This window comes from Plasmodium gaboni, chromosome 4 (assembly GCF_001602025.1).
Source record: "Plasmodium gaboni strain SY75 chromosome 4, whole genome shotgun sequence".
Lineage (NCBI taxonomy): Eukaryota > Apicomplexa > Aconoidasida > Haemosporida > Plasmodiidae > Plasmodium > Plasmodium gaboni.
This window is the reverse complement of record NC_031484.1, coordinates 1,154-12,958: the sequence shown is the minus strand read 5'-3', so window position 1 is coordinate 12,958 and position 11,805 is coordinate 1,154. Positions and strand designations below refer to the sequence as shown.

Below are 11,805 nucleotides of genomic sequence, written 5' to 3'. Positions count from 1 at the left end.
CATGGAAAAGAAAAAGCTCATAACAAAATTATTTATTGAAATACATATGATGGTAATTGAAGATTCTAAGGAGGAAGAATGTTTTATGAATAAAGAAAATTTTGTTAATACATATATAAATGAGTTGAAAAAAAATGAAAATTCTGAACAGAATAAATATATGATAAATATATTAAAGGATATACAAAATGATATACAATTAGGGCATCACCACAAAAATGTCAATGAATGGAAAAATGAAAAATGGTTTGATAATTTAAAAAAAGAATGGAAAGAAGGTGAATGCAAAAAAAACTTTGTTTATATAGAAAAAGAAAATTTTGATCAGACACAAATTAATATAATTGATAATTATATATTAGAAATTCAAAAGGCTATATTAAAAAATTACTGGGAAGATATGCAAATAAAATGGATAGATGACGATAATAAAACAGATTGGTTAAAAATAGCAATAAATTTGAATGACTATGACAATAATGAATGTAGAAAAAATATAAAATTTGAAAAAAATAAAAAAAAAAATAATTTCCTAGAAGAAATTGAAATGATTCGAAAAATTAATAAAAAGGTACAATCCAAAGATACTGAAAAGAATCTCTTGTTTAAAACTGTCATTGAAATACATATGAAAGTAATAGAAGAAGATAAAAAACAAGAATGGGAAAAAAATAAAGGAGATTTTTTAGAAATTTGTATGCAAGAATTTCAAAGTGAAAATCAAAACACTCATAATGAAAACAACACTTTGGTAAATGATTATATGGTACAAGAAAATTATATGATAAAACGAAAAAATGTAATTTGGAATAAATGTATAGAAAGAAATAGATATATACTTGAAAAATGGAAAAAAGAAAAATGGTTTGAAGATTTAAAGAATGAATGGAAAAATGAACAAAATAAATATATAAATACACGTGAAGTATATTCAAATATTAAAGATGAAAATAATGTAAAACAAATAAACCCTTTAATAGAAAGTGAAAAATATTTGTGGAAAAAATGGTTAAGAAATCAAAAGGTATTGTTAGAGAAATATAATGAAGAATTTTGGTTCAAAAAATTAGTTCAGGATTATGAAAAAGAATTCGAAAATTGTGATAATGTTGATGATGATGACCATATGAGTGCACAAAGACAAGGAAAATATCTAGATGATTTAATTGCTTTAAATAAAACATATGATGAGTCGTTATTAAAATGCCAAAAAAAAAAATTAATAACAAAAATGTGGATAGAGATACATATGATTATATTAGAAGAATGTAAAAAGGAGGAAGTTCAATTGAACAAGGAGTTGTTTTTGGATTCTTGTATAAATGAATTAAGCAAGGAAAAAGAATCCAAAGCAAAATGTAAAATGTTGGAAATTGTATTAGATTTGAAAGACAAACATGTATTAATAAATAAAAATTTGGAAATGAATAAAAAGAACAGAAAAAATAGTAATAATTTGTTTGAAAATATTAAATGCGAAATGAAAAAAAATGAAAATAATTACATATATGAAATGATGTTCAAAAATGACATGAACAAGTCAGGGAAAATGCTCGAAAATGATTGTATAATTGAAGATAATTTTAAGAATAATATGAACAATTTAGGCAATGTAAATAAAAAATGCATTCTAGAAATGGAGAAGAATATATCCATGAGGCATTGGGAAAATATTAAAAAAAATTGGATAAATGGAAAAGAAAAAGAGAAAAATATTGGGAGAATTGAATGTATTGAAAGTAATGAAAATATTGGAAGCATTGAATATATTGAAAATATCCAAAAGATTGATGAAATGCTAGAAGAAAAATATAAGCGTTTCAATATAGAACCTTATGAACAAAACAATTATGAGAAAAAAAGTAAAATATTTGACAGATCAAATTTTCAGAGTAATAAAACTATAAACCAATTGATAGATAATGAAAGGGGAAAAAATAAAAAGAAGAGTTACAATGAAAATGAAGAAATATGGTATAACGGATTAACATTAGAAGAGATATATAAAAATTCGTATACAAGAAACTCAATAGAATACATTCCATATATTGACGAAGAGGAATATAGTTCATTGGATGAATTTGATAAACATTTATATAATAAAAGAAAAAAATAACTAGATATTTAATAATTGTTGTGATATGTATTTGAATAATTACTGAAATTTTGAAGAGTGACAAAATGGAATATTACATGGACAATAATGTAAATATAGAAAAGGAAGGAGATTTATAGGATGGTCATGGTGGAAAATAAATTGAAAATTAAGGATGACGAAATTACTTTTTATTTAAAATAAATTGGAAGATTTTTGAAACTATTGAAATATAAATATGGAAATAATGGAACAATTAGAAAGGAACAAGAATTTTTATTTTATTTTATCATTATTTTTTTTTTTTTTACAAATATGTATAAAGGAAATTAAATAAATATGAATAAGATAAATAATTAATTGGATTAGAATATAAGACATAACATTATTTGAAAATTTTTTTTGAAATATATATTTTGATATTAGAAAAATGTAAAAGAGAGGATAATAAAATAAAGCAGAGATATATTTTGGAATGTGCATAAGGAATTATAAAAATATATATATATATATATATATATATATATATATATATATATAATATATTTATATTTATTTATTTTGGTATATATTAGAAATGAATAAAAAAGAAACCTTACAAATAAATATATAAATCATAAGGGTTTTATTTATTATTTTATTATTTTATTTTTTTTTTTAATATAAGGTTTGGTGTACAATAAAAACCATTATCTAATATAAATATAAATAAATAATAATATAAATAAATATATATATAGATCTTTTTAATTATATGATGTTTAAACAAAATACAAAATAAAACATAACAAATAAATAAATTAATAAAACTTTTTTCATATTTAGTATATATAATTCATTTTATAACATAATGGAAATATAATATTTTAATAATATATTTATTATTACATTTAACAAAATTAAATTAATTTTCTTTATTTCTTATTTAATTATATTTATTTAAAGAAAATAATTATATATTTTTTCTTGTGGTATATAGGTAGCCAAAAGTATTTGAATTTTTTTTTTTTTTTTTTTTTTTTTTTTTTTTTTTATATGCTATTACTATATTATTATATATATATATATATATATTTATTACATATTAAGATGTATGAAAAATAAATGCATGCAAAATTTGTATTATATTATATATATATATAATAATTTATATAATTTTTACATATTTTTTAGGAGGCTAACAATTTTTAATAATAAGCCCTAAAAAATAAATAAAAAAGAAAAATTATCGTTAAATAAAAAATAATATAAAAATATATATTATTATATATAATTTGTTTAGAACAATACTTTGAATTATAGATATAATTATATAACATTTATATTATATATAAAACCAAAATAATAATCTTTATTTAGTGGTTGTATTTTTATAATATCTATATTAATATATATTATATCATATAGAACAATAAGGTTGTATAAATATTTTTTATATATTTTTGTATTTAATAATATTTGATGTTATATATATATAATATATTTTGTAATTTAGACTCCAAAATTTTATATAAAAATATATAATAAATTATATTTAAAAAAAAAAAAATTAAAAAAAAAAAAATTTAATTATATTTTTTACCTAAATATTTTTTGTTTGCATGTATAAGATTTATGTATATATATATATATATTAATTAGAAAAATATTATATATATATTATAAATTTTTTGATACGTGCAAAAAAAAAAAAAGAAATATAACATTATTTATAAAAAAATTACATAAATATAATTTTTTTCACTATTAATTTTTTTTTTATTTATATAATAACAAAAAAAAAAAAAAAAAAAAAATGGGAAAACCATTTTCATTTAAATCTTTATTGTGTAAACGTTATGCTGCCTCCATGCTAGGGCTTGTATATGTTATTGTATTGGTAGATCTATAAAGAGGATTATATAACATATACATTATATATAAACATAAAATATTATGTAAATAAATAAATATATATATATATTTATATATTTATATATTTATTTATATATTTATATATTTATTTATTTTTCTTTTAATTGTAGAGTGTTGGCATATTTCATCAAGGGGATTCGTGTTCCTTTAATTCCGAATTTAATAATAGGTGGTCAAGAAAATTATATCATGAAGGAAGCTTACTAGAATCTGAACGAGTAGAAGAACATGGCAAATTATATAAACTAACCGATGTGGTTAATAATAGGGAAAGTCTTTTATTTAAGAAAACAACAAAAGAAGAACCAGAGAATAGACATAATGATATTTTTAAAAGTTATAAAACATTGTTTAATAATGTGAGAAAATATGAAGAAAATAATTTTTCTGATAAAAGTGGTTCTATGTTTTTTAATGAGAGAGATAGACAAATAGATAAAAATATTGAGTTATTAAAAAGTGATAATAATAATAATAATAATATAAAGGAAAGAATGAAAAATATATGGTTAGACGTTATCAGAAATGAAAGAATGAAATATGATAATCTAAGAATTTCTATATATAAATTTTATAATGATTTAAAAAGAGTTAATAAAGTACCTAAGTCATTTTGTGAAGAGAAGTGGCAAGAATGTAATGAAATAATTTCAATAGGAGGACAAAATATGGAAACTTATATAGATAATATTTTTTATGATTGGATTGATAATAATAATTTAAATATTAACGAATTTAAAATGATAGTTGATGCAAATAGATTTGCATGGAAAAAACTAAATGAAAATGTAAAAAAATCATGTGAAGGTATATTAAATAAAACCTTTGAAGCTAAATTAAAAGGAAAAGAATTACGTAGTAAATTTATTGTTGATATGTATAAACAATTATTTGATAATGCTATTAAAAGATCTGTACTAAAAAATAAAGGATTGAACAGAAAACTCAATGGTGCACATTATATAGATAGCATAAGGAATGCACCATTTATAGATATAGATGCATCTGATGATTTAAATGAAGAAATAGAATATCATCATTTTAAGAGAAATGATAAGTATAATGAAGAAGAAGAAGAAGAAGATGACGATGAAGAAGAAGACGAAGAAGATGAAGAAGATGAAGAAGAGGATGTTATAAATTATATCGATAATGTAGATGATTTGGAATCTGAACAAGAATATAATGAAAAGAATGAAGACAAAATGAATACTATATATAATAAATCTATATTGGAAACAGAACAAAAAAACTTTAACTATTTAAAAATGAATTTATTAAACTTGAAAAAACTTTTTGACGATTTAGATGTAACGTTTAGTGATATACAGTTGGATTTCTCAGATATAGATAATACATTTTCAGACATAAATGTGGATCTTACAGATTTACAAAACGATTTTTCAAAATTACCAATTGATTTTAATGATTTACCTATGACTTTTAATGATTTATCTATGAATTTTAATGATTTGCCTATGAATTTTAATGATTTGCCTATGAATTTTAATGACTTGCCTATAAATTTTAATGACGTATCTACGAATTTTAATGATTTACCAATTGACTTTACAAACTTAAATATAGACTATAGTGGATTAGAAGTAGATTATATTAATCCAGGTGTAAATATAAATAAGGAAAATATACAACACGAAGAACCAGATATTAATGATTCAAATAATGATTTATATTATAGTGATGTAGATTATGAAGGAACAGAACCTGAAGCGCATATATCCGAAATGGAAAGTGTTATGTCAACTTTGGATGATGAGGAATAATAAAAAAAAAAAAAAAATATATATATATATATATTTATATAGGTATATGTTAACTTATACTTTTTTAGTTTTTTTTTATTTTTTTTATTTTATTTTTTTTTTTTTTTTTCCCATTTACAAACTAATATATCAAATTAATTGAGGTAAAAAAAAAAAACATAAACTTTATGATATATTGTTATATAAATATTATTCCTTTACGACGATAAAATAATATAATTATATAACACAATAAATATATATTAATATAAAATTACTGTATTTTATATATATGAAAAAATTGGAATATATAAAAAAAAAAGAAATAATAAATAATAAGTAAAAAATGGTACAATATAAAGTTTTTTTTTACAAGAACATGTTTACATAAAAAAGGGAAAACATATAATGTAATAATATATATATATTATATATGAGAATAAATAAAATGAGAAGGTTGCTTAAAATTAAACTGAAACATATATATATTTATGTATGTTATTTGATACTATAAGATATATAAATGAATATAAAATTGAAAAATATAAATATATTTTGTAAAATATATATAAATGTAATTTTTATTAAAAATATTATGAAGTAACATTATAAATATAATATATATATATTTATATATTACTTAATTTTTTTTTTTTTTTTTTTTAATTTGGTAAATGGTTCTGTGAACAAATAAAATATCTATAACAACACAATATAAAATGTTGTAAAAGATGAAAAAGTTGGTTTTTAAATATTTAAATAAAATTAAGATAAAAAAAATAAACTTAATATATTACATTATAAAAAAAAAAAAAAAAAAAAAAAAAAAAATTATTATAATAAATATTATTTCAAGGAAGAATTAAACAAATATTTATTTTATTATATATATATATAATATATATTTTTTTATTTATTTTTTTTTTTTTTTTTGGAATAATAAATATAAATTTAAAGAAATATATAATAAAATATTTTTATAAAGTTCAAAAATATAAATTATTATTTTTCAAATTAATTTTTAGAAAAATACGAAATGAACAACAATTAACGTCATTAATTAATTATTTTATAAAAATATTTATTTTATATAACTAATTTATTATTTTATGAACCATATATCATATTATTAATATATATTTATATATTTATATATTTTTATTATTAAAAATAAAATAATATAAAAGAATATGAGAAGCTATAATCTTATATTATTATAAAGATTTATCCTAAATATTTGAACATGAATATTATAGTACATATAAATAATTATATAATAAAATATAAATTGTTTTTTTTTATTTGTAAATATATAATAACATACAATGATAAATTTAAGATTAGGATACAATATTAACAAAAAAAATAAATAAAATTAATAAAAAAAAATAAAATAATATTTTATAATATTATAAAATGTTTTATATTTGTATTTTATAAAAATATTGTCCTTGTTTTTGTTCTATTCTTAATTTTTTTTGTAATATATATATATATATAATATATATATATAATATATATAATATATTTTTATTTATATTATTTGCATAGCTAATAAAATATATAGAACAAAAGCAATAATTAAAAAACTTAAGAAGATTCTATAATAAAATATTATTTTTTAAGATGAATTATGTTTCTTGATGCTATATTATATACATATCATCATTTAAAATAATAATATACATATAGAATAAAAAAATATATAATATATATATAAATAAATATATTAAAATGATAATTACAAAAATGTAACGTAATAATGTATGTGTTTTAATACTATTATAATAATAAACATATATTTGTTTGAAAATATTACTGTTTAGAAAAAAGTTGTATTATTACTTTATATATAATATTTAAATGGTTTAATTTATTTTATTATTATTTTATTTTATTTTATTTTAATTTTTTTTTTTTTTTTTTTTTGGTTATATATTATGAATATATTTGATAAAATAAAATGAATATTATATTTACCATTTGTTCTTTTTTGATTTATTTAATATTTGTGATAGGATATGTAACACAAATAAATGGAAAAAATAAGAGCTATTCAGAAATATGTGAGAAGGCATCGAATGAAGATGAATCAAATGTATACTGCATAAAAGATCATAAGAGGAAAAGTTCTGTTTATGTTTATAAACATATTTTGAAATTATTATTAGAAAAAAAGGAAGAATCTAATAATGATAAAATAGGTTTTGTAGAAAATAAATGTGGAGAAGTAAACAATTTTATGACATATAAAACCTTTTTTGAAAAGGTGTGCTCATTTAGCCATTCTTTAGATACATATGAAGGTAAAGGTATTGAATCAAAAAAATATGATGAAGATAACAATGATGGTATGTTTAAATTATTAGGTTTATATGGTAGTAATTCTATAAATTGGCTAGTTACTGATATGGGAGCTATGATGAGTGGTGTTACAACCTTAGTAATGCATTCTAAATTTAGTATAGATTTAATTGTGGATATATTAAAAAGAACCAAGTTAGAATGGTTATGTATAGATTTAGATTTGGTTGAAGGTTTATTGGTTTATGTGAAGGAATTACCACATTTGAAAAAATTAATAATATTAGATACGTTAGTTAAATATAATGGAAGAGATAATAATGAAAAAGAAAAAAATGAAGGATTAAGAAAAAAAAACACCAATAGTGATAATAATAATATGAAAAACGAATCATATAAATTATGTGATATAAGAAAAGATGTTACTTTGGGATCATTCGAATGTGATAATGAAAAATTAGAAAAGCTGAATATTTTAAAAGAGAAAGCAAGCGAATTTGGAATAAGTATTATAGAATTTGATATGATGACAAAGGTTCTTAAAAAGGCAAATATGAAGATAAAGAATGAAGATCCTAATTTCATTGCATCTATTGTGTATACATCTGGAACATCTGGAAATCCAAAAGGTGTTATGTTAAGCAATAAAAATTTTTATAATACAGTAGCACCATTATGTGATCATAATGTAATAAAAAGTGTGAAACCTAAAATACATTTTTCTTATTTACCTATATCACATGTATTTGAGAGAGTTTTTGTTTACATGGCTGTTATTCTTGGTATAGAAATAAATATATGGAGTAAGGATATCAGTTGTTTTTCTAAAGATTTATATAATTCTGATGCTGAGGTAGTTGCTGGGGTACCTAAGGTATTTACTAGATTATATACAAATATAATGACAGAAATAAATAATTTACCAAGTTTTAAAAGATCATTTGTAAAAAATATGTTGTCTTTACGTAAAAATGTTCATAATGGATGTTTAGATAAGTTGATTGAGAAATGTACTAATATATCTTATAAAATAAAAAATAAGATAAATCCAGGATTAAAGATGTTATTAAATGGTGGTGGTAAATTATCTTCAAAAATAGCTGATGAATTATGTATTTTATTAGATGTTGATTATTTTCAAGGATATGGATTAACAGAATCTACTGGTGCTTTATTTGTTCAAAATGGAGATAAATATAATACTGAAAATTTAGGTGGACCTATATCTCCAAATACCAAATATAAATTAAGATCGTGGGAAACATATAAAGCAACAGATAAATTGCCAAAAGGTGAATTATTAGTTAAGAGCGATTCTATGTTTAATGGTTACTTTCTAGAGAGAGAATATAGTAAAAAAGCTTTTACTCATGATGGTTATTTTATAACAGGAGATGTTTTTCAAATTAATAAAGATGGTTCTTTAACATTTTTAGACAGATCTAAAGGCTTAGTTAAATTATCACAAGGAGAATACATCGAAACCGATATGCTAAATAATCTTTATTCTGAAATACTTTTTGTAAATTTTTGTGTTGCATATGGTGATGATTCAATGGATGGACCTCTAGCAATTATATCTGTTGATAAAACTATATTGTTCAAATGTTTAAAAGAAGATAATATGTTAGAAAGTACAGGAGTTACTGAAAAGAATTATTCAGAAAAATTAATTGATCAAGTATTAAATGAACCTATTTATGTTGATTATGTAAAGGCAAAGATGATGGAAGTATATAAGAAAACCAATTTGAACAGATACAATGTTATTAATGACATATACTTAACTTCAAAAATATGGGACACCAATAATTATCTTACTCCAACAGCAAAGGTAAAGAGATTCAAGGTATTTAAGGATTTTTCTTTTTATATAGATCAAGTTAAAAAGAAATATGAGGACAAATTAAAAGGAAGTGCTGTAAATAGTAAGGTGAGTGAAAAGAATGGTGGCAAAACGGAAGAAAAAAAAAAAGAAAAAAATGAGATAAAAAAGGAAGAAAAAAAGGAAGAAAAAAATGAGATAAAAAAGGAAGAAAAAAAGGAAGAAAAAAATGAAGTAAAAAATGAAGAAAAAAAGGAAGTAAAAAAGGAAGAAAAAAAGGAAGTAAAAAATGAAGTAAAAAATGAAGAAAAAAATGAAGAAAAAAATGAAGTAAAAAATGAAGTAAAAAATGAAGTAAAAAATGAAGAAAAAAATGAAGTAAAAAATCAGGTAAAAAGTGAAGAAAAAAATGAAAAGAAACCCAAAGAACGACTAACAAAAACAACAATGTCAAAACCTGAACAACGAAGTGTTTTAAAATGTGAGCAAAATAATCCTTTATGTAATATTCCTACAAATAAAAAAACACTTGAAAAAACAAACTTAATATTAACAGTTCCAAATGTAGCAGAATTACAAGTCAATGCATGAATGAATAATATGGAAATTGAATAATTGGTATATGAAATAAAAAATAATTTAAGTACATATTAAGTTATATATAAAGGTTTTCATAAAAATGATTCATTAATATTATTTATTATTATTTTATTTTATTCATTTTGTTTTGTTTTATTTAAAAATATATATATATTTTTTTTTTTTGTTATAATTTTTAAATGTACCAAAAGAGAAAAATTGTAAGCCAAATGATAAATCCAATTATTAATTTAATTCATTTCTTATTATTTAATTATTTTATAAATAAATATACATTTTAAAATTTTTAGATAATGAGAAATAATATATACGCATTATATTTAGACATAAAAATTTATTTTTTTTTAATATATATGTATATTTATATTTTTATGTATTACTTAAAAAAAAAAAAAAAAAAAAAAAAAATTTTTTTTATTTACCCCCTAGTATAACATAATGATTTATTTAAAGTGTACATTTATATATATATGTATATATTTTGAAATATGATTATATATACATATATATATATATATATATATATATATATATTTAGTTTTTATTTATTTATTTATTTTTTATTATATTATAAATGATTTTTGATATTATAATTCACGAATTTTTTTTAAAATAATTAACTCATTAATAATATATATATATAATGATTTTATCTTAAGTTTGAATAATATTTAGCATTAGAATGAATAATTTTGAAAATATTCTTAAGAGTATAATATGAAAAAATATATATATTTATGTATAAATTAATATAAGGAAATTATTATTTAATTTATATATATATATATATATATATATATATATACATTTTATGTGTTAAAAATTTGTAAACATATATTATATTTTTGAATGTTATATTATTACCACATTTAAAACAAAATATAAAATAAAAAAAGATTATGTTATAATGTTATTTAAAATAAAAAGGAAAAGAAAAGGGAATAATATATACCCAATTTATTTTTTCTTTGTTCTTGTTGTTGTCAATTTAATTGTTAATTGAAAGTATAGCTTTGAATATATTTGCTTTATATAATTTTGTATATGTTATATATATAATATATATGAATAATTAAAGTAATATATATTTAGTTCTTATATATATTTAGTTCTTATAAATATATAAACAAATATAATTTTATTTATTTATTTGTTTTATTTTATTTATTTGTTTTATTTTATTTATTTATATGATTTTCTATAATATATATTTTTCATAATAATTTGGTATACTTCTTATTCTCCAAAATGAAACAAAAAAACCTATATAAATATATTTATTTGTATTCATATATTTATGTAGA

General features: G+C 18.6%; 3 protein-coding genes across 3 annotated transcripts in view; all 3 read left to right on the top strand.

Annotated features, from left to right (window-relative positions):
* Window positions 1–2,116, top strand: part of PGSY75_0402200 (surface-associated interspersed protein 4.1 (SURFIN 4.1)) — a gene marked incomplete at both ends in the record, with an annotated part of 6,318 nt that extends 4,202 nt beyond the window's left edge. The window contains one exon of the mRNA XM_018784093.1: window positions 1–2,116. Within this exon, the coding sequence (XP_018643254.1) occupies window positions 1–2,116 (2,116 nt within the window).
* Window positions 2,117–3,890: 1,774 nt separating this feature from the next.
* On the top strand, window positions 3,891–5,793 carry PGSY75_0402100 (exported protein (PHISTb); the record flags this gene model as incomplete). The annotated part of the gene is made up of 2 exons (XM_018784091.1): window positions 3,891–3,974; window positions 4,120–5,793. The coding sequence occupies 2 exons, from the start codon at window positions 3,891–3,893 to the stop codon at window positions 5,791–5,793; spliced, it is 1,758 nt and encodes a 585-aa protein (XP_018643253.1).
* Window positions 5,794–7,735: 1,942 nt separating this feature from the next.
* On the top strand, window positions 7,736–10,492 carry PGSY75_0401900 (acyl-CoA synthetase; the record flags this gene model as incomplete). Its single annotated transcript, XM_018784090.1, has 1 exon — window positions 7,736–10,492. One exon carries the CDS (start codon window positions 7,736–7,738, stop codon window positions 10,490–10,492), a length of 2,757 nt encoding a protein of 918 aa, XP_018643252.1.
* Window positions 10,493–11,805: the final 1,313 nt, after the last annotated feature.